Raw genomic sequence first — 22,934 nt, 5'->3', positions numbered from 1 at the left:
TTGTGAATTAGAAAAATGTGTTTTTACAATAACGACGACATGCTTCTCATTTATGGAGAGTGTGGAAAGAATTCTGTCGCCGCTGCGGATGTTTAAAAGCCGATGGTAGACACTTTTACATTAACTTAATTTGTTAATTTATTTGTTGAATTTTGATTAAATGCAGGTTATCTGCCAATCTGACATTTCTCACAAATCTATCCAACTTACTTTGATTTCTAATTTAAAAGAAATAACACATTTGATTTAGTAGTTACTGCCACTGGTATCTTTGGTTGCGCCAAAATAAAAATTCAGAAGTACCCCTCTCGTGAATAACCCTGTATTTTAACCAGTGGCCGATTCCGGTCTCAAAAGGTTCTTGACAATAAAATTTTGAATCATACATCAAAAATTGGCAAAAATTACCATGTCGGTTTTTTCACTATTTGTAAATGCCATTCTTCGCTAAATTATTGCACTTTACGTCCAATGTATAACAACAAATGTCATGAATGTCATAAGAGAAGTAAACAATTGTTGCTATAGAGAAAATATTGCTATTATAAAGTTCGCTTTAGTTTCATTTTTCAACGCAATTTTTTTTCATTTATCTGCAGTTCTTAAAAGGTAGTAGTACACTCTTCAGCATGGTTAATTTTCAACAATTTTAACCTGAGAACCTAGACATTTTTGTCTACGGGTTGGAATCTACCACCATTTAAAGTTTGTATGATACTATATGAATCACCCTGTATAATTTCTTCATTTGTATCTAGAAAACGAAAAAACTTTTATAATAATTTTTTTTTGTCTGTGATTTCTTATCATCACCAATTACCGGTTTTTTTTTCCAAACTTATTTCAGAATCACTCTGTATACGAGCGCGCTGCACTGGATGGTGATGGTGGGAGGTATTCTTCAAGGGCGTAGCAAAGGGGGGGGGCCAGGTGGGCCCGGCCCACCCCAGAATAAAAGTAAAACACATTAAAAACAAGATATATCTACAATATCTGTCTGTGGTTTAAAATCTGGCCCACCCCAGCAAAAAATCATTGCTACGCCCTTGGTATTCTTGTCGTTTTTACTATTTTCCGCCTAAGTCTAAATATTAGGTAACAAACAGCATTAGAAATACCAACGAAAGAAATTCCTCCGAATAAACAATGTTAAGACCTCATATTCTCAAACTTCAAAATTACATCTTCCAAATCTATTCAGAATTTAATTGTATTGATTAATTCTGTGTAAAAGTTTAATAGAGGTAAAGTCAAAACGAAACATAACATCACGTGGTTTGCGCAGAAGACGAATGTAGATTAGTTGAATCCAGCTTACGTATATGACAGTGGCGGAGTCAAAAATTTTCTTCTGTTTACACTATAGAGGGTGTTAGAGGAATGTTCTGAAGATGAAGATAGTTTTTATTGTTCTATTAGAGGTTCTACAACAAAAGTAGATGACCTCGGTGTAGAATTTCTTTCATCAGATGAAGAAAATTAAGTTTTTGCCCCTAAACTGACGACTGCATGATACCCCCTGTCAGCAGTAAATTGGAGAGCGCGGATCCTAAACTCCGCCCTGTCATGTTTCGTTTTGACTTTAGCTCTCAGTCTAAATTTATTCTAAAGATATTTACTCCCTTGTCCATGCATGGAAGTATTTTTGGTTGCATACGCCTGTTTCCTGTTTCAATTTAAATTTAACAATTTTACTGAAACTCGGCCAAACAGGCAACTGCGCTCTCCGTTATTAAAAACACCATTACAAAAGTAAGATTCAATAATGAATCTTTTACGTTCTGAAGTAAAAACCATTGTTTCGTTAAAATTAGTTGTGACAGTTGTTTGACGTTTATTAGCTGAAGTTAGCAAAGATACGAAAAATCCCTCTATGGAAAAATCTGACTGTCAAAGCCATACCACCCCTTATCTAAGTAATTGTTGATCGCACCGCATAAATTTTGATAACTACACTCACCGGCAGAAAAAGCGGAACACCATTATTATTTAAAAATCTATCGTCGCGGTATGTGGTTGCTCTTTTTCAATCAGTCTTTTGAAACCTTCTAACAGCTCGGTAACGACTAACAAGAGGAGCCTCAATAGCATTAGCTGCATAACGGAAACAACAAGAGTCTTCAACCAAAGCTACAGCCCTGGCAATATTTACACCAGCTAGAGACATTTTTTTACTTTCTGCACTTAAATTCGAAGTTAACAACAATAAAACATTACAAAAGTTATAAAAATCTAACCAGGTTGCTTGATTATTATAAAAATGGTAAATTTAAGAAAAGAAGGCTTTTAAGCCAAAAATTTGTTTTTAAGCGAAATTGCTAATAAAATAGCCTATGCTAATGTTCAAGGTTATGTTTGCTATCATCGCCTCCTGGTCAAAAGACAGAGTGATCAACAAGGACTGAAGCTGTTGGCAACAATGACAACTTGATGAAAATTTCAGTGAAGTTGGTAGCATTACATTTTCAGTTGTCAATTTTGACGGGCAAATTTAAACTTCAAAATTAAGTGTCATTTTTGTATCAATTTATTAATGAAAATGGTTTTTACCCTAGAGCAAGATAGTTTTATTGATATGGCGTACTTTCGGACTGGAAATTTTGATGCTGCTAACGGTTGGCAGTATTCCACGGAGCACGGACGAGGGACGATACATTGCACCAATTTCAACAAATGTTCCCCGAGCCAGTTGGTACTTTGGGCGGCGCGGTACCTTAGTCGCGTTTAGGCAGCATTGCACGAGATTGGTGCAACGTTACCTACAAACAGGTGATGTGAAAAAGGCAAAACCTACTGGTAGAACATTCAGAAGAATCAGAAGATGTAGTTGAGAATGTTCGAGATAGAATGGAACAAAACCCTCGAAAGTCAGTGCGAAAGGTTTAATGCAGGGCCTAATAATCCTTACCATTAAAAATCCCGTCATTCCTTTTCCTTACTTTACAGGCTTGTCATATGGAAGTTGCCTAACCATTTTAAAGAAGAAATTAAAGTTCCACCCTTACAAATTTTCCCGGATCTAATCCCTGCATCCCACAGACTTTCAGCTCGAAAATAATAACGAATAAAACATGTTTGTGTTTCTCAGGAGGGGCATGCGGGCACGGCCTGTCGCTTTTATGAATATCGAAACAGTGGGCCATTATTAAGTACCGCTAATTACATTTTATACTGTTTTTGGTCGTTTTGTACGTATCGTGTTTTAAAACTACCAACTCGTAACATAACCTAAATTTTTTGACATTCATAACTTGCAGCGGGTGCCAACACTGACGCACAAAAAAAAATCATACTTTGGGAATATTTTGCTGTCATTTGCTGCCAACAGCTTCAGTCCTTGTTGATCACGCTGTACATCAAAATAGGTATTATGGGTATGTTGTTGACTAATTAGTGTTCCGTTTTTTTTGCCGGTGAGTGTATATAAAGTTTATTGATTTTGAATGCCTAAAAATTAAATTGCCCTGAACAGAACTAGGTACTATTGCGGGCAAAAAAAGTGGGACATTAACGTCATTGTCTTGACTTTTAATGTGAAATTACCCTTATCTGATTCTAACCCTACTTTGAATTGATTGACGTTCTCATTAGGTATTGTACATAGGTTGTAGGGAATGATTGTAAGTAAGTACGTAGTGAATATTTATTTAATGCAAAGTTCCAATCAAAATCTACCTTTATCAAAAGAAGAGGGCATTTGGAAAAGGAAAATAGGAGTATAAAATAAATTTTTAAATTGTCAGCTGGAATAGTGTCAAAAAAAAATGACAATAAAGCTTGAACTACATCGAATTTTTCAAAACTGACAGAAATTTGATGTCCCACTTTTTTGCTCGCAATAGTACAATCGCGATCAATAAATTTTGGACACTAGTCATCGTGCTTTCAGACATCCTAAAACGACCTTAATTTTTAATAATCTTAATTTTGAATGTGTCAATTTTGAAAATGTGGATGTCAGATTTACCGACAAAATATTCAAGAAGTTTTAAAAATTAGACAAATGGAATAGAACGAGGTTTTAATTAATAAAAAATAGAAAATAAATAAATAAAAACAATAAACTTAATATTTTGTCATCGCTCATATTGACAATTTGTAGATAAATTTGACAACAATTTCATCATTCATGTGTGACAATTTCAAAAAAGCATGATTTGGAGTAATTTTTTTTATATGACGGAAAACTGATGTCCAAAATTTAATGATCGCAATAGTACAGTTGGTTGCAACACGGGAAATGAAAATTTTCCTAATGTATCTCTCGTAAGAAGGTTTCACACTATGAAAGAATTGTATCGATTTAATTTTGACAGCTCCCGTTTTTTGCAACAACTGTACTTAATAGTAACAAAATTAAATAATAAAAACAGAAAAACAAATCTCAAAACCATCGTCTTTCTTTAAAAATTTTTACAGTATTGAAACATTATTAGTATTAATTACCAGTTAACACTTCAGTTGACTTAATTTAGATTTTTATTATTTCTGGAAATGACTCTCTAGTCTAAGTTATGTCATTGGTTTGTTTCTATTTGACTTTGACAGATCTGACATAACCTGAAAATATGACGTATACATAACCTAATAGTTTGTATGAATATTTTTACAGAAGATTAACAAAATATAGAAATCACGTAAGTGCATCAGTAATAGGACATTTTGTTGTAAATGAAATGTATTTCAGTGTTATGAAAAATTGTACAAAATGGTTCAATTGACCGAACCACCAAACAATTTCCGCGTGGCAAACATCTACCCCACTCAGGCTGAATTATTGGGTTCTCAGAGTTATTTTAGAAAAAACATCGTCGATGGCAGCTTCGAGAGCGTGGACGAATATTTGGACATCCAATTCAGATTGCTTCGGGAAGATTTTGTAGCCAACTTGCGGGAAGTCCTGGAGAGCTATCGGTCAAACGAGCGAACAAATAAGATTGACATTTACCAAAATGTAAACATAATTAAAGGAAGAACTAGATCTAACGAGGAATGTTTAAAAATTGAGACAAATATTCAAACAGATGATTCAAAAAAGTTTATGAATGGCTCTCTACTATTGTTCACTAAGAACAATTTTGCTTCTCTATTTCTAGCAAAAGTAGTGAGGAGGCATGCTGAAAAGCAGGAAGTAATTATTGAATTGATCGATGTAAATCCAAGGAATATAAATTTGGAGTGGCGTTACACGATGGCCGAATGTGGCAATTATTATGACCCTTATTTCCAAGTTCTGAACGCGCTTCAGAACATCTCTCCACGCAACTTCCCCATGGAGCGGTACATCGTCCAGGTGGACACTTCCTGCGTGTACATGCCCCGATATTTGCTCTATTCAGGTTCGACTTATCAAATCGGGAATTATCGCTTTCCTCCGGAGATGCTACCTCAGATCACTACGAACTTGCTGGCCCTAAATGACGCGCAGTTTCGAGCTTTTAAAGCGGCGCTCACGCAAGAATTCGTGGTGATCCAGGGCCCCCCTGGCACCGGAAAGACCCACTTGGGCGTGAAAATCGCCGAAGCGCTGCTCAACAATTCGCACTTATGGTACAGAGCCACGCCCATGTTGGTAATTTCTCACAAGAACGACGCCCTCGACCAGTTCCTCGAAGGGTTGATTCCAATCACACAGAAACTGGTCAGAGTGGGGAGCCAATCAAAGAGCGAGAAATTGAAGAATTTTAATTTGACCAATGAGATAGTCGGATCGACGGTTCGGCGACGCCCCAAAGAGGAGTATTTGACAGTTATGCGAAACGCTCTGGTCGTTGGGATGACGACGAGTGTCGCAGCCCGTTGGAAGAGTTCTCTGGAAAGACTGAAGAGTCCTATCGTGATAGTCGAAGAGGCGGCGGAGGTGTTGGAGGCTCACGTTGTGGCAGCACTGACCAACAGTTGCCAACACTTGATCTTGTTGGGGGACCACCAACAACTCCAACCCATTCCTGCCGACCACAATGTAGGAAAAAAGTACCTCCTCAAGGTAAGTTTGTTCGAGAGGATGGTCAGAAATAGGATACAGAATTACCGGCTGGATATCCAACACAGGATGCGTCCAGAAATCGCGAATCTCCTCAAGAAAGACATTTATCCGTTCCTCAAAGACCACGAGTCTGTCCACGGACGACCCTCTGTCCTAGGCGTCGAAAAAAATCTGTTTTTCGTTGACCACAACCACCCCGAAGAAGTGTGCAAGTTCACCACGCGGAAGAACACGCACGAAGCCAAATTCCTCGTCGCTTTCGCCAGATACCTGGTCCAGAACGGCCACAAAACCAGCGAAATCGTCATCTTGGCAACTTACGCCGGACAAATCCAAGAACTGGAGGCGTTGGCGAAGAACCAGCCACACCTCCGAGGTGTGAAGATCTCCACTTTGGACGGCTTCCAAGGCCAGGAAGCCGACATAGTGTTGTTGTCTCTGGTCCGCAGCGACGGGATTGGGTTTTTGGCAGAAGCCAACAGGATCTGCGTGGCGCTTTCCAGAGCCCGAAACGGCTTCTACATCGTGGGAAACATGAAACTGTTGTCCAGAAGCTCGGAGGTAAGATCTGGACACGGTTCCGGCACTTGACCAACTGACACGTTCCAGCTCTGGTACAACATACAAAGGTGCCTCAAGAGCCAAAACTCGATCGGTAGGGCTCTCGCTTTGCGTTGCCAAACGCACCAAACTGTCACCGAAGTAGAATCTCCAGATGATTTTTCATTGGTGCAAAGTGGGGGTTGTTGTAAGACGTGTCGGGCGACGCTTCCGTGCGGGCATGTTTGTTTTTTGGTTTGTCACACCAACAGTGCAGCGCACCTGTGTGAAAACAAATGCAAACCGTATGTTCTTGTAAACTGTGCGCGATTTTGTTTTTATTTGATTTGTTGAAGGTTCGTCGGTCAACTGCAGCAGCGAAGTGTAGTCCACCAACCTCCGTTGTGTTGGTTCTTCAGGGTATTTAGGGTGATCATGGACTTATTCAACACCATTGTGGATTATTTTAACTGACTAACTATTTTGACAATAGATGCTTGCTTACACATTATAAATAAGAATAAATATTTTAATAGAAAATAAAAATGACGAGTTTTCTTGTTCTAATTAATTTATTCGGAAGAGGATAACCTATCGAATTCTAAGATAATTATAGCTCCAAGATTTGTGCTAAAAATATAGACACTGTGGTGGTTTAAATGACGTCCCGACCTCTCGTTTCGTGATACTCAGTTCATATAAATTGCATCGACAAAGCTAAGTGTTTTGTTGATTGTTGGTGATTGTTGTTTTCTAAATGTTGAACAGTGCAGTCATAAAATAGGAAAGTGGGGGAATTACACCCGCTATCATTATAATTACATGTAAAATGTGAAAAAATATTACCTAAGTGGTTAATGTGCTAACTCATTGTGTTGCAGGTTTGTGGCTTGTTTTTGTCAAAATATTTTTCTTTCATTGCTATAAATTTTTTAATACGTCAAGTCGCCATAAATTACAAATCCAATTTCAAACTGAATTAGATCTGTTGTCACATTTTGAAAATCATTCATCCTAACAAAAAAATTAAAAAAACAACTATTATGCAACAAGTTGCATTCAAAACTTTTCGACACTCAAAATTTCTCCTGCGTGAACCCGTGGACCTTTAAAACGCAAAACGCAAAAAAGGCCCAATTTACACACGAACGAGTTGAATACAACGTTTTTTTTTTTGTTTGACGAACCCCTGAATGGTTCCAAATCGCTTAATATCTTTAAAATTAGCTTGACGTTTCGTTTTGACAAGTTGTGACATTTATCAAAATCCGTTCATACAGGAGAAAATTCTCAAATTCCGTTCATACAGGAGAAAATTCTCAAATTCTGAGTGTCGAAAAAAATCTCTTCTGTACATCTTCTCATCTGTATCTATAAAATCACCGGTGCACCTGGGATTTGTGCGGAAAATGCATATTAATTTCTCTGTCACACTTTGTTGAGTAAAACTAATTTACGATGTTTCCCTAGAAGGTACTGGTCAACAATATTATTAATTTTCTTTCTGGTGGTCAGACTGTGCAGCAACGGTAACAATGTGAACAGTTAGACCGTGCATTAATTATTTTTGCTGCACGATCGCACCATGTACTTAACAGGAAGGGAAACTGCCTTGTAGTTATTAGAACGTGCCCCGGTGTGCCCTGTGGCAACACTGCAATAAGTCGGTAAATATTAGTATTGCTATATACTTTTGTTATCGTTTAAAATACCTTACGAAAATACCAGTATTTCTAATTTCTACGTAGATTTCGAAAAGAAAAATCTTATTAGTTAAATAATCTGATGCAACACTTAACACTCGAGATTACATTCGCAACTGTTACTTACTGACTTACAGTAAGATGATTGTGCTCATACCGTGCGATTAAATTATTGAACGTGTCAGATGTTCAGATACACTTGAATGCATAGAAGTATTTTTGGTTGCATACATATGTTTCAATTTAAATTTGGAATTTTTGCCGATACTTGGCGCTAAACAAGCAACAGCACTGTATGTTTATTCTTCGTTATTGAAAACACCATTACGAAAGTAAGATTCAATGATGAATCTTTTATGTTTTGAAGTGAAGACCATTTTTATGTTAAAATTTGATTAATAGTGACAGTTGTTTGACATGTTTACCTATTAGCTAAAGTTAGCCAAGATACGAAACACCTGACACTGTCAAAGTTATAATCGACCCTTATCTATGTAATTGTTGATCACAGGGTATGATTTGAGGGGAAACTTACAAAGTTCTTTGCACATCATTTTACGAGTGTTTTAGTGATCTAATGATACATTTAAAAAAATTATATATTATATGTACTTACCGGAATTTAAATAATAGTTATATGTATCACTAGGCCAGAAACGGCACGTCTGCTGGTGCGAGGCGGGCCGAGGCGATAGCCGAGGCTTGTAAATGAGAGTACTCGCAAAACCGTTTCCGCACGTGTGATACACGACATTTTTTTGTGCCGACTTCTGCGGATTTTTGTTAAACTAAAGTTAAAGCACTTGTTTGTTGGTATTTGAGACTTTTTTTGTGTTGGCAACACTTAAAACATTTAAATTTTAAAATCAATATCGCTGTTGTTTCCTGACATTTTTTAAATTTAATGAATTTGCTTTTTTTACATTTTGTAGGTTATTATTGTAAATAGAAAAACATACCATGCATAGAATTGACATTGACGCTTGACAGAATCCTGATAACACATACCAACCGAAACCGATGACAACTCAAAATCCCTACTTTTTGTAGGACTAGGCCGGCAAGACATGTGTTTCTGGACGATTTCGAGATCTACCATAACAGACTTCGACTTCGTCTCGATTTTTTAAACTCACCCTCGATTTTGTTACGAGTATAATGCACTTAGGTACTAACCTTATATCCCAATCCCAACAGTAGTATGTCGCGAGCAAAAAAATTTGGTCGTCAATGTCATTTCAAAATTTGGTTAGATTGTCACAAATTAAAAAATTACCCTGCCTGATTATGCCCACGTCAAGAAAGTGTGAAAAAATTAATTCATCATTGTCAATTAATGTCATACAACATGATGATAGGTTATGATATTTAAGACCGTTTTACAATAGAGCATTTTCCATTGCTTCAAAGCATGATTTTGACAAACAGTTTTTTTTTTTGCTCGCGACAGTACATATTACGTTTTTCACGCCCCCTTCCTACGCGCGTACGCCTATGTCTATTGTCAAATACAGAAGTAGGTATTATCGATCACAATGACTCACGCCTCACATTATGTGCGTTAGACGAATTTTCTTTCAATTAATTCAAGAGGTTCAATACAAAATAATAATTTACCAAATTAGTATCGTTTGACTCCATTCGTTGCATGTGTTATTATTACCAATAAATATGATGTTCCTTTGTGTAGATTTGCAACTACTGATTTTACGAGACTTGTAAGTACCAATTGATACATTGTTGCAGCTACTCTTGAATATTAAGAAAATCTACTTCGTGTATCATTACTATACTTCATTCACTTCAGCTAGAGTGGAAACACTTTAAGGAAAACATGTTGAGTCATCCAAATCTGTCACTGATGTTTTGTCCAGTGGCGTGTCATTAGCGTTCTGAAATGGAGGCATGGTAAATACGCTTTTATTTGAATTATTATGATATATTCAACCTTGGAAAAGAAGAAAACTGATTTTAATGTATCTAATAGAAAAAAACCCAGAAATCACGAAACACAACGAAACGCATACTGCCATGCCATCTAGATTCTAGAACACCAGGCCAGATAGCGTGTGACGTCACGAGGAAGGCCAAACGTCAAAATTTGGGTAATTGTTCACTTTAACTACTTCTGGAATTTTCGCGTTTTTTCTGGCTAGACAGCCTCAGGACGTCCTCCTAGATCGTGTCCCACCATTCAAACCTTGTGCAAATGCCTTTTTTTCTCTCTTGTTGTGTTTCAAGGTCGCGTCAAGGTCTTAGTATAACTAAAGGGTAAGGAAAATTTTCATTTGCACAAGGTTTGACTGGTGGGAAACGATGTAGGAGGACGTCCTGAGGCTGTCTAGCCAGAAAAAACGCGAAAATTCCAGAAGTAGTTAAAGTGAACAATTACCAAAATTTGTTTACATTTTCTGGAAGTATGAAAACGTCGCAAAAGTCGTTGAAACCTGGAAATTATTTTTATACCTTATCAACATTTTCGTAGGTAATTGTAAGTCGTTCTAAGTACAATTTGGTTGAAAAAATATTTGCTATACATATAATTCAGATGTAAGAAGCATTTGTTGTGATTTTGTGTTAATGAAATGATTCACAAAGTAAAAATTACGCAAAAACAATAAATACACAAACTTAACCTCACTTGTAAATGACAATTTTCGCGTCATTAATGGCATTTTACTCCACGAGGCAGTAATAATAAAGCCTAAACACATCGTTCTACTAAAAAAAAAGAGCGCTAACTACAAATTTTACTGTTTTTATTAAATTCTGGAAATCTGGCCGCTCAGGCAGCATGGCTGGCCAACGGTTCCTACCTTCCTACCCCTAATTTTTAAAAATGGACTCGACTGACGTATTCCGTTTACTGCACAAGTTTATTGGTGTGTTCTCCTTAAAGTGTTTTCACTCTATAGAGTAATAAAAACACGTGCTTTTCATCTGCTTGCTCCTTATTTTACAAACTAAACAAAAATGCAACTATAAGAAAACAGGTCCTTTCAGTGAAACGTTCACTGTCAGTGTCGCGCGGTTTACCTCAACACATCAGTTGTTTAGTTGATTATGTTATAATGGAATTATCTCCAGTTGAGAATCTACTAAGAATAAGTTAGACAATTACTGTGTAACAAATTTTTTAATTTTTAAAATTATAAAACACGCATATGCGGTTTGCAATCGATCATTGATAAATGTAGGATTTGCGGAACTGAAGGGAAAACAATTGAACACATCATTTCTTCTTGCACCGTTTTGGCTCAAAGCGAATATAAGAAACGTCATGATATATTCGCAAAAATTATACACATGAATTTAGCTGTTAAATTCAATTCATTAAAGGATACACAACCACATTATAGAAAGTTGTTTGGAAAATGACAATTACGAATTATATTTTGATCGTACAGTTTTAACTGACATTCATATTTAAGCATAACAGACCAGACATTATTATTTTAAATAAACAGCAAAAGCAAGCATATCTTTTAGATATAGCTGTTCCAAATTCACACAATATAACACAGACATATAATACAAAAATTAATAAATATTTAGAACTCTCCGTTGCTATGAGAAATCTTTGGTGTTTAGAAAAAAATTCTATTTTACCACTTATAATTTCAGCAATCTCTTTTTAAAAATTTAAAAATTCTTGATTTAGGGAACACATTGGTAGTTAAAATTCAAAAAGGTATATTATTATACTCATGTCATATCGTGAGGAAGTTCCTTAACATTGACACAGAACATAATGTAAAAACACAACAGAGTGAAAATGTGGAGGCGAGACGCCGGTAATTATGTTTATCTAATCCCGTGGGATAAATGACACTTATTCCACTAATTTGAGTGGAATAAGGAACTTCATTACCGGACGCATTTCATTACTTCACTCAGTGGGATAAGTGAGCTTCATTACCCCACTCAGTGGGATAAGTAAGTCATTATTCCACTGAGTGGTGTAATGAAACTGGCGGAAATAAATAAGATTTACCTTTTTTTTTAATTCGGGGCGGTCTTAGATAAAATTTTGTACATAACACGTGGGCTAAAGCATATTACAGGAACCTCGTGTGATTACAGATGAACTCGGGCTAACGCCCTCGTTATCTGCAATCTTCACACCCGAATCCTGTAATATTGCTTTTATCCCACTAATTGTGTAAATAACTATTATTCGGAATCGTATTGTAATATGCACATTCCTAACCTTATACAAGGGCGGAAAGCTAACCATTCCTTTTTATCTTTACTTCCCTCTCTTGGTCAGTAATAGGCCACTTTCCGCCCTGTTATGACGTTTTTCCAGTGGCGTACACGAATTGTCGAAAAACGGTAGAAATGAAATTGCATCAAATTAATTGTTTATTTGCTAAAAATGTAATGATTCCGAATAAAATAGTATACAAACCTCAGTGGGAAGGTATTCCCTTCCTGTCTCGAGCATTAGTTCACCTCGGCTACGCCTTGGTAAACTATCTTAGGTCTCGACAGGAATGAAACACTTTCCACCTCGGTATGTAATCTACTATGATTAGCACTGCACTATTACTTGATAGTAATATCCGTAATAGTGCATGTACTCCGGCAAAATTGCCATGCCGTCGGGTGGTGGAGGGAAATAAAAATTAAAATCGTTATTTCCAAAATTGCGAAATTCAAAATACTGTGTGTTACGCCACTGAAGTCTACTGGACCAGTCGCAACGAGGAGCAAGTCTCTTCTGCTTCTGCAACTGGTCACGCACGTGAACATGTGATTATCACATTGCCAACGCAGCATAGAACATGAAAGAACATATTCTTTCAAATAATAACAACAATAAAACCAAATAAAAAAATTATTTTATCTACGGCTGCTTGGATAAGTCGTTATTACCACACTCATTTACAGTCATTTGAGTTGCGTAATGTAGTTCATTACCGCACTGATTTCATTACGTAACGCATTTTTATTTAGAAACAAACAGACAAAATTTATTGAAAGACAACAATACAAATGAAAAGCTACTTGTTATAAATACATATTAATGACACAATTCTTGCATTTTGTTCGCCCAGTTGCCGACATCGACTTCGTTCCGGTTTTCAATCTTTGGGCTTGGCACAAGAAGACTCACTTCTACTTTTAATGATATCATCTACTATTCTTTTCTTTGTTGCTTTATTTATATAAACTCGTGTGTTACAGATGAACTCGGGCTAACGCCCTCGTCATCTGCAATCTTCACACTCGAGTCCTGTAATATTGCTTTTATCCCACTAATTATATAAATAACTATTTTACATCCACGCACATTGTGTCTTCCCCTTCGGTAGTGCGGTAAAAATGATTATTTAAATTAATTTTTTTTTTTTATATGATGTCTTTCAATAGACATTGCATGTTCCGGTTGCTAACCCGCAGCAATTTTTTATATTACACGAAATGCACTGCTCCCGTTAACTGAAAGTGGATTTAAAGGTAAAGTGTAATGACTAGTGACATTTATTTGGGTCACAAGGTAAAAATAATTGCCACCGATTAAACAATTACAATATAATATAATAATAATAATGAAAGTAAATACTTTGCTAAAAATTTTATTGAACACTAATTAAGCCCCCCTGCAGCAATTTGTGTTGTTGCTCAGCTACGAGTTTTTTGTTGAATGCCAAAAACGTGCAAATGAGATGCACTGACATACACCTTCAGGTATTTTGACGTTTAGTGAATAGAGAACTCTTGACAAACTGTTGATATTTGTGTGAAAAATTGACAAGAAAAGTGGCCACGATGTATGCAGATATGCAGGTGCCTGGTGAATAATTGCTGACAGCACAATCATTTAACAACAAAACGCTTTCGCTGTCTCATCATTTCACAACTCGAAATTTGCCATCAACCGCGTCTTATTTACCTAATTTAATAACAATTAACCAAACCAACACCGTGTAAAGAGTCACCGAGGCATTCACTTATCGCAGTCATTTTCACAAATCTCCATAAATAACAGTCGTTTGTGTTTTATTCAAGAAATTATGTTAATTCGATGTGTTACCTTGATACGTCTTTGCTTTGTCGTTTTGTAAGACAGGCACCTCGCGTGTTTTGACCACCGATTCAAAATACTCAGTGAACTGACCGCATTGGAGTGAGTAAGAATTGAATTGCCGAACATCTCCTCTTCATTGGCGTTTTAGACAGTCAGCATGGCCCTGCCGTACGAATTCAGTGCCAAGACGGTCATCGATGAGGGAAGGACGACGCAGGGGACTGTGGATCAGATCAAAGAGTGGTTGAGGACCACGACTTTGCCCCAGGTACCGGAAGAAATGATTGTTTTGTTTCTCCTCTCATGCAAGAACGTCGTCGCGACCACCAAGGCTACCATCCAGGCGTACTTCAAGATCAAGAGCGAGGCACCGGAGATATTCAATAATCGGGATATAGACAGTGGGGATCTGCAAAAAGCTATGAGTGTCGTGTGAGTAGTTGCTCGGTTGGGTGCATGGAGGGTGATGGGAAAATGTAGTGAATGGGGTGATTCTTCACTTGTTTATGAAGCAAAAGGGAAACAATTTGGTGGTAAATACGCTAGGTACAAATATGGTAGGTACAAAGTTAAAAAAAAAACAGTTACAAATTTTATGGAAAACGAGTACCTAAATCGTTTTATTTCATATTTTCTGATCACACAGAATGTTCTGTGAATTTCAAAAATGCTTTTTTTTTATACCAAAAATGCTTCAAACTTTTTTTAGATATCTATGAAAGTATTACAGTTGACGAGATGTCACTGATGTCGGGTGTTCGTTTAAATTTATCCTCAAAGTAGGCGTTGAAGAGTCGATTGTAAACGTAACAGGATTACGGATCAGCTGTTTAAATGTAACCTAACTTTTTGCGTTGTTTCTGTTTTTATTCTGCGGACTGATGAGTGGTGCGTTCACAATCGACTCTTCAACGCCTACTTTGAGGATAAATTTAATGAACACCTCACTCATTCATTATTTTCTCTCGTCAAATATAAAGTCGTGATATGATGAATAATAATCGATGATATGACTTGTGAAACCGGAGCAGCACATTCAACTTGACATAATTTATTATCATCAACGATAATCATACCACTTGTATTATAGCTGCTAAACATAATTTTTCAAGAACGAAATTAATTTTGTAATTTATAAATTTAAAAAAATATACTGGTCTTAATGAAAATAAAAAACAGAAATAAATTTCGCTAATTGGAATTTATTTTGGCACGAGTTGACGTAGTAGATGACGTGAGCAGATAATTATCTGAAGAAAAAGAATCGAACAAACAATTTAAAATAATCGAGTCAAGTAATTCAAAACAACATAAATATGAAAAACGGAAAAAATCAAGGATCCAACAAACCTGTTCACTAAATCGGTGTTAACGACACATTTTACCATTTAGTTTTAGTTTTCAATGCTGTTGTATTTTTCCGTTTCTTTTGGTTTTCTTTGTCTGGATTATGTAGAGTAGGTTTGAAGCTAGACTTCGCTCTATTTATTTATTTAAATTTAATTTAAATAATTGATTGATTTTTGTAATCGAGTCATTTGTGAAAGAAGATAATGACAATTCCTTAGAAAACATGAACTTAGTTTATGTTATCATTAATTTTTTCTGCATGCTAGTCGGAGTTAATTCATGCGACACTACCAATTACATTTACGCTAAAGGAAATACAAAGTAATTTGTAAAAATTAAGTTTTTAGATCTTAATTTACCTCTGTACCTTTGGCCGTATTATAGTTGTTAAAGTTTAGACATTCAAAAGCGCGCCGCGAACTGCCCAATTTCACGTGACTTGCAAATTCTGTGATTCCTTTTAGCTTAGTAGAGGTGCTGGATTTTCTCATGGGCTGTGAGTCATATCTGCGCAAACGACGAATGTCGGTCTCAAGCCGGCGCTATAGACCGACCGGAAAACATTGTCTGTCTCTCGTCTATTCGTATGTATTTGAATTTGAATAGTCGACGTTTTTAGTTTTCATTTACAAATTTTTCACTGGTTTAGTGCTCCGCCTTTGCGCAGATATTTCCAAGGTCACAGCTCTTGAGAGAATCCAACACCTCTAACAATTGATTAAAAAATATAGGATTTTCGATTCTTAACACTAAAAAACAAAATTTTAATTTTTATTCTAGTGTCCTTACCTTTTGCTATTGTGGGAACTGTAGCATATTCATAAAGGAAATACAATTCACTGTGACTTTCATTGAAGGTTGTGTTTAATTATTCATGAATTCTTGTGATTGCTGTGATAACACTAAATTATTAAAGTGACTACAATTTAACAGTCGCAAAACAATTATTTTTTTTTTTTACATTAATGGGAACTTAATTTAAATGACGCCTGTGTATGCGTTTGGTAGTTAAGAGGCAAAGGTCAGGCGAATTTAATGTGGTGATAACAGTAGGATGCGTCGTTCTTCAAATATTAAGTGCAAATGCATTTAAAAAGATAAAAGTGAATTTAATTTGTGTAGGATGATCAAGAACTGACATAAATTAATTGACAGATTTTCTTCGGAAAAAAAAAGAAACACATAGGACATATCGGTGACTTTTAATGCTTGAAATTATTTTTGTTCGGTTGGCAACAAATGTACGATCTTATGTTGGTACACTTGACTGTCAAATTCGAATATGACAGTTCAAAAGTCAAAATGAATTAAATTGTCATTATTTTTTCTAGAATCTTAACCTAAAAAGCGAATCAACAGACAACTCTTTAACAAATGACTAGGCGTACCAACGTAAGAAGAAGAAGTAAAAAAAATGTTTTGTACTGTAGTTTCAATTTGGTTGTAGATCGTAAAATTTTATGGTACTTTAAGTTAAAGATCTTGCGGGGCTTATAAATCCTAGTTTACCACTAGCAGGTAATATTTTAAGCAGGGTTGTATTGTACATTTGGTATATTTGCATTGTACGGCAAACGGCACGCGCCGCTTTCCAACCTTTTCAAACCCAACCATTGTGGCCGTTAATCGCTCATAATATCCAATAAAATTTTACGACCTACAACCAAATTGAAACTACAATACTTCGTTCATCATTGTAAAGATTTGAATTCTTTCCCACCATTATCGTGAAACTACATAAAATGTACATTTATTGTTTCCCACAAAAACAAAAAAAGTAAATTAACAATACGTAGTACGTTAGTATAAATAAAAAATAAATATAAAAAATGTCTTGGAAACAAGAACACGACTCTAAAAATTATGATCTGACAAATTTGTACAGCCTGCTATATGTTTTCATATTTTTTGACATGTGGCATATACCCACAGCCGAATAGTTTCCCGGACGATCAAACAGCTTTCGTAATTTGATCGTTTTGCTTTTTTATTAAAATATCTCAGTAAAACTGTGGATTAAAGTGTTAATTTTCATATCGAGTGTAAGTTTATTGTATAGTTTTCTCAATTTCGTTGTAAGTTGTAAAATGTAATTGATATTATGAGCGATTAACGGTTTAAAATGGTTTAAAAAGGTTGAGAAGCCACGCGTGCAGTGCATATACAATACAACTCTGTTTAAAATAATACCTACTAACGGTAAACTAGGATTTATAAACCCCTTTAAAGTACCATAAAATTTTACGACCTACAACAAAATTGAGGATACTGTACGAGCGCAGCAGTAGCAATAATTACACGAGGGATGAAAGGCACTTTACTGCTATATGTACGATATTCTTGCACGATTTAATTAAAATGAAATGAGTTGTGCGAATCACTTTTCAACATTGTTGCAGAAGCTGCATCAGCATTCCAGTGAGGACGGGCGACAACACAGTAATCCATTTCTTCAAAGTGACTGATTCCAATTATCAAAATTTCGATTGGATTCTTTCGATGAAACTCGCGTACATGTTGCTTGATATCAGCCAAAGTAGAAATCCTCCCAACGAGTTGATTGTGGTCATTGACATGCAAGGAGTTAGTGTTCTAATTTATTATTACAAATAACTATATACAATTTAAATTTTAGGTGGGGTTCATGCACCTTACGCGATTTAAAATAGGAGCGGCTAGAAAATTTTTGGAATTCCTGCAGGAGGGGATGCCTCTAAGGATAAAGAGGATCCACGTCCTCAACTCTACTTATGTCTTTGACAAACTGATATCCATCGCCAGAGTTTTTATAAGAAATGAGTTGATGGCAATTGTTAGTAGATGATTTAAAAATAGACAGATAAATACATAATATGGTGATATAATTGCAGATCAAAACCCATCCACCTGGAACTGACATGATGCAGTTTCACAAAGAGTGTCTACCTGTTTCTTGTTTACCGAAAGAATACGGTGGAGATTTACCAACAGTAGAAGAATTGAACAAGATATCTATCCAGCGATTTAGGGAATTGAAGCCATTTTTCGAAGCTGAAGAAAAATTTAGAAGTTTTTATAACTAATTAATTTATTTGCTCTGATGTGGGAACATTGTAAAACCAGCAACGATAAAAATATTTCGAAATAAAATCCTGTTTTTACTGACAGTACTGTTTTTTAATACGTAGATACTTCAAGGTAAATCAAGTGACAATACATATGAATCACATGAATTGTCCTGTCAACATGTTTATAACTTTTTAAACAACGTTTTGGGACGATAATAATAATAATAATAATAATTTTTAATAAATATTCAAAATTCTAAGTACCAAGTTATTCAAATGTGACAATCCGTACTAAAATATGACCAAATATGACGTACGGAGAGCCATACCAATAGGGATATCTTTGGTCGGTAAATTCCAACGAACAAGATTTTATATGGCAAATCTTGTTACCGTTTTCTTCGGAAAACTGACCCAAAAAAATCAATTGTCAAACTGAAAGACAACATTTTGAACATTTGCTCTAAGAATAAATACAGGGTGATTTACGAGGAATAATGAGCCCGTTGGAATAGAAAATGCAACCCACAATACATTGGAACAAAAAGCCGGACATCGAAGCGGTAAATATCCGGGTTTTTCTCCTGATGAATTGCGGGTTGCATTTTCTATTCCTACGGGCTCATTATTCATCGTAAATCACCCTGTATTTGGTTTCAAGTTTTGTGTTTCTTTTATAGATTTTTATGTCACGATCGGAATAACCACGTGTAGAGGTGTTGGACTTTCTCATGGGCTATGAGTCATATCTGCGCAAACGACGAACATCGTCATTCGTTACGTTAGTGTCGTCTCTCTCTCGTCTATTTTCATTTACAGATTTTTCATTAGTTTATCGTTTCACCTTCGCGCAGATATATCCAAGGTCACAGCCCATGAGAGAATCCAACACCTCTACTGTGCTGTCAAACGTCACTGCTGTGCAGTCTTTAAAAGTCCGACGTTGCCAACTTCATCATAAAATCACAGTTTACTCTAATTCCGAATTTATTTGAAGGCACGGTATTTCCGTTGGGCAAAAAATAAAACTCGTGTGATTAAAATGACAATCAACGTGCAATTGTATACTGGAAGACAACCTCAAAGCGTACCGATTAAGAAGACGACCTGCGTTTGTAATGCGTTGGATGAATTTAAATATTTTCTTATCGAAAAAAAGGAGGTAGCTTTTAGAAGAGATTGTACCCTACGATACGAGTCTTTGGTGTGCAGAGAGTGTTGGTAGTACCCACAAAGTTCCTATACATTTCTATAAATTTAATTTTGTTGCCTGTTATGACATGAGGAATTTCAGGAAGATTTTTCCTCCGAAGTCCGAGGCATCCGACCATTCTTATGAGTCTTATGACAACGTTTATGAAGTTGTAAGGAAACCTGTTGTATTATTTAGAGGAGACGGAAACATCCGTTCGAAAGCTCAGCATCATTAGGCAAATAAAAAACTAAGTTAAGACATACGCTTCTTTGTTTACAGCCTACTTTGTCAAAATCTCGTTCGCACCTTGAGTTAATTTGTATTGAATGCACTTTACTGTTATTTCGAGCTCAAGATGCACAAAAATGCTGACAGTTGTAAAAAAATGTTTATGCAGCCTTGGAGAACCTTATAATTTGCATTAGTTGCGTAACAAAGCCGCCAGACGAAGAGTATTTGTCGGATATGGCGTTACCGTATCAGTTTCAGACCAAAAGCATCATCGACGAAGGCAGAGTTACGCGGTTTGCTGTTAACGAGCTAAAAAAATGGTTGGTGAGCGATGTTCTGCCGCTCATTCCGGAAGAGTTGATTGCTTTGTTTCTTATATCTCGTGGAAATGACGTTTCGATTACGAAGGATGCGATACGAGCTTATTTCAAGGTAAAGAACGGAGCTCCGGGGATATTTAATAACAGGGACTTAGACCGGGAAGAGTTGCAAAAAACTTTAAAAGTTATGTAAGTGTTGCACAATTTTTATTAAATCAGTGTCAATGTCAATCTTCTTTTTTTCAAAATCAAATTAAATTTGTAACTGCGAGTTCAATAACTTATATTTCATTATTCGAGCAGCATTTGTAAAATAAACCATAATAATTATTGTTACTTTTAATTGATCGAACTAATTGTCTAATTAATTTATAAAAAAATAACCCAAGAATATAATTTTTGTTATCTTAGTTGTACTTTTAGCTTTATTTGTATTGAACATTTGCGTTTAATGAAATAAATTATACAGGGTGTCTCAGCTAAGACTTTCGAGCCTAATAACTCAGTTATTTTCCAGCAGATTTTTGTGAAATTTAAAATGTAGATATTTTAGACGGTGAAGAATAAAATCCCATTAATGCAATCACCCAAGTCTTAAAAACGTAATTTTTACATGCCTTTTTAAAATGTTGAATCAATTAAGATTTACATAAAAAATTGATCGTCAATAAAAAATGCTGTAGGGAAAACTCGTCCTTGAAAGACGTCTGGTTTGCAAGAAAAAAGCAAAAAACTGTTTTAAACGTGGCTGCAAATGCATAAACATAGACGCGTATGAAACAAACGCGCAATTTTACAGAATTTTGGTCATCCCTTTCGCAGAAGCGCAGGTGACATATTTGACGTTTATCTTTCTAACCTTACATACAACATTTGGACGTAATTTATTATACTGGATGCTTCAATTCTTCCATAAAGGACTAAAACACGATTGGGATATTTTAGCAAGGTAATTTAGTTCACGTACGCTTCCTGTGTCTTCAAATAAATTGACGACTCTCTTAACCTTACATTTTATAAAGCCTACATTTGGATAGTGTTCCACGAGAAAACGAACTGTGTCATTGAACTTCTTACGACACTCTCCATAGGCATTTTTTTTCCTTTTTCAACAATATTGAATAGTGAGAATTTTGTAAATTACTTCAAAATTTATTTTCGCTGCGCGATACCACAGAGTTGATCGGTGTCGCTACCACAGAAGTTCAACTGCATTCAAATCTGGACCTTGACGAGACCACTCCGCATTTTGCACATTTTTTTTGTTATTCTTTGGATCTTATGGATTGTTTCTACCTAATCCAACGTTGCAGAATGATGGTGATGGAAGTTTTTATTCATAAACATGTTTGTTTTTCAGCAAAATGATGTCACTGTTTTTGGAATACCACTGTTTTTTTATTGTTATTTTTATTTCAAAAGAGGTAGTGTAAAACTTTTTTTAGCGTAAAAAAGAATAAAACAGCTCCTAGGTACTGATTTTTTTCTTGTAGCAAGACACGACTGGCAATAACTTTTTTTCGAGTATTTTTATTTGTTCTCAAGAAAATAGTTTTTTGATAATAAACATTAAAGATTTTCTCATATTAATTTTCGTTTTTGTTTAAGAGCATTCGTCCATATTCCCACGAGGATGAAAAACAATACTGTTGTACTTTTTGTTAAATTAAAGGATACAAACCATCGAAATTTTGATTTAGTTGCAGCCATGAAACTGTCTTTAATGTTGGTAGACTTGTGCCAGAGACACAACCCCCCTAAGGAAGCGGTAGTGGTGGCTGACATCGAAGGGGTAACTCATTTCATTGATTTCAATTTTATTTAATTTAGAGTTTTAATTCTAGTGCACGTTTATGCATCTCACCTGTTTTAAACTGGGTCCTGTCCAGAAATTTTTGGAATATGTCCAGGAAGCCATGCCCTTGAGAATAAAGGCGGTTCACATTTTAAATGCGAATTTTGTATTTTACAAAATACTAGCAATGGCTCGAATCTTTATCAAAAGCGAATTAATGAACGCTGTGAGGTGGTAAAGTATTCAAGACGGATATTTTGGATTTAATGAAGATTTCAGATCAAAGCACATCCACCTGGACTGAGTATGAAGGAATTTCACAAAGAAGTACCAGCTTTGTATTTGCCGAGAGAATATGGAGGGGATTTGGGAAGTGTTGAAGAACTAAGACAAAAAACGATGGAGGAATATCGAGATATGAAGCAATTTTTTGTGGCAGAAGAAAAGCTCAGAAGGTGTTATGAAAACAAATGATATTAAGATACATTTACTAAGTAAAATTATAATTTAATTAATAAAAGTACCAAAGATAAAAAAAAATATTTTTTTTCTTTATTTGTTGACTGTTGATTCCTCGATTTAAAGAAACTTATATTCAAAACAATGACAACTAATTTATTGTTAATTAACAATGTTCGTTAACTACTCACTATAATTGACTCGTCATGACACATTGAGTTGTGGTTTCACCAATCATATCAATTTCATGGAAATTGTGAAAAAGTATCGACAG

At 35.6% G+C, this 22,934-nt stretch overlaps 2 protein-coding genes across 8 annotated transcripts; both read left to right on the top strand.

The window, feature by feature from the left end:
* The first annotated feature begins 4,505 nt into the window (after positions 1-4,505).
* On the top strand, positions 4,506-7,072 carry LOC138127977 (NFX1-type zinc finger-containing protein 1-like). Of its 2 annotated transcripts, XM_069044148.1 has the most exons (4): positions 4,506-4,637; positions 4,688-6,547; positions 6,596-6,831; positions 6,883-7,072. In XM_069044148.1, exons 2-4 carry the CDS (start codon positions 4,709-4,711, stop codon positions 6,998-7,000), a joined length of 2,193 nt encoding a protein of 730 aa, XP_068900249.1. In that variant the 5' UTR covers positions 4,506-4,637; positions 4,688-4,708; the 3' UTR covers positions 7,001-7,072. The 2 variants fall into 2 exon arrangements, with proteins under 2 accessions (XP_068900249.1, XP_068900250.1); XM_069044149.1 differs by having other exon boundaries at positions 4,541-6,547.
* A 135-nt stretch (positions 7,073-7,207) lies between these two features.
* LOC138127978 (alpha-tocopherol transfer protein-like) lies at positions 7,208-18,759 on the top strand. 6 transcript variants are annotated; one of them, XM_069044151.1, is made up of 6 exons: positions 7,209-7,407; positions 14,245-14,362; positions 14,412-14,695; positions 18,013-18,196; positions 18,249-18,425; positions 18,484-18,759. In XM_069044151.1, the coding sequence occupies exons 3-6, from the start codon at positions 14,421-14,423 to the stop codon at positions 18,673-18,675; spliced, it is 828 nt and encodes a 275-aa protein (XP_068900252.1). In that variant the 5' UTR covers positions 7,209-7,407; positions 14,245-14,362; positions 14,412-14,420; the 3' UTR covers positions 18,676-18,759. The 6 variants fall into 6 exon arrangements, with proteins under 6 accessions (XP_068900256.1, XP_068900252.1, XP_068900257.1 ...); XM_069044156.1 differs by lacking the exon at positions 7,209-7,407 and adding an exon at positions 9,751-9,947 and having other exon boundaries at positions 14,302-14,362; positions 14,416-14,695; XM_069044153.1 differs by lacking the exon at positions 7,209-7,407 and adding an exon at positions 9,753-9,947 and having other exon boundaries at positions 14,302-14,362.
* The last annotated feature ends 4,175 nt before the right edge of the window (positions 18,760-22,934 follow it).

Source organism: Tenebrio molitor, chromosome 4 (genome assembly GCF_963966145.1).
Source record: "Tenebrio molitor chromosome 4, icTenMoli1.1, whole genome shotgun sequence".
Classification (NCBI taxonomy): Eukaryota; Metazoa; Arthropoda; class Insecta; order Coleoptera; family Tenebrionidae; genus Tenebrio; species Tenebrio molitor.
Note: the sequence above shows the minus strand (reverse complement) of the source record. Positions and strands in the feature narration are given on the sequence as shown.

What these genes read in the sequence shown, in the direction of transcription:
- LOC138127977 (XM_069044148.1), top strand. Translation starts at nt 4,709, where the DNA reads ATGGTTCAATTGACCGAACCACCAAACAATTTCCGCGTGGCAAACATC. An exon ending in TGTTGTCCAGAAGCTCGGAG is followed by an intron (nt 6,548 to 6,595) that starts GTAAGATCTGGA and finishes GACACGTTCCAG; the next exon opens with CTCTGGTACAACATACAAAG. An exon ending in TGTGAAAACAAATGCAAACC is followed by an intron (nt 6,832 to 6,882) that starts GTATGTTCTTGT and finishes GATTTGTTGAAG; the next exon opens with GTTCGTCGGTCAACTGCAGC.
- LOC138127978 (XM_069044155.1), top strand. Translation starts at nt 14,421, where the DNA reads ATGGCCCTGCCGTACGAATTCAGTGCCAAGACGGTCATCGATGAGGGA. An exon ending in TGGTCATTGACATGCAAGGA is followed by an intron (nt 18,197 to 18,248) that starts GTTAGTGTTCTA and finishes TTTAAATTTTAG; the next exon opens with GTGGGGTTCATGCACCTTAC. An exon ending in GAAATGAGTTGATGGCAATT is followed by an intron (nt 18,426 to 18,483) that starts GTTAGTAGATGA and finishes ATATAATTGCAG; the next exon opens with ATCAAAACCCATCCACCTGG.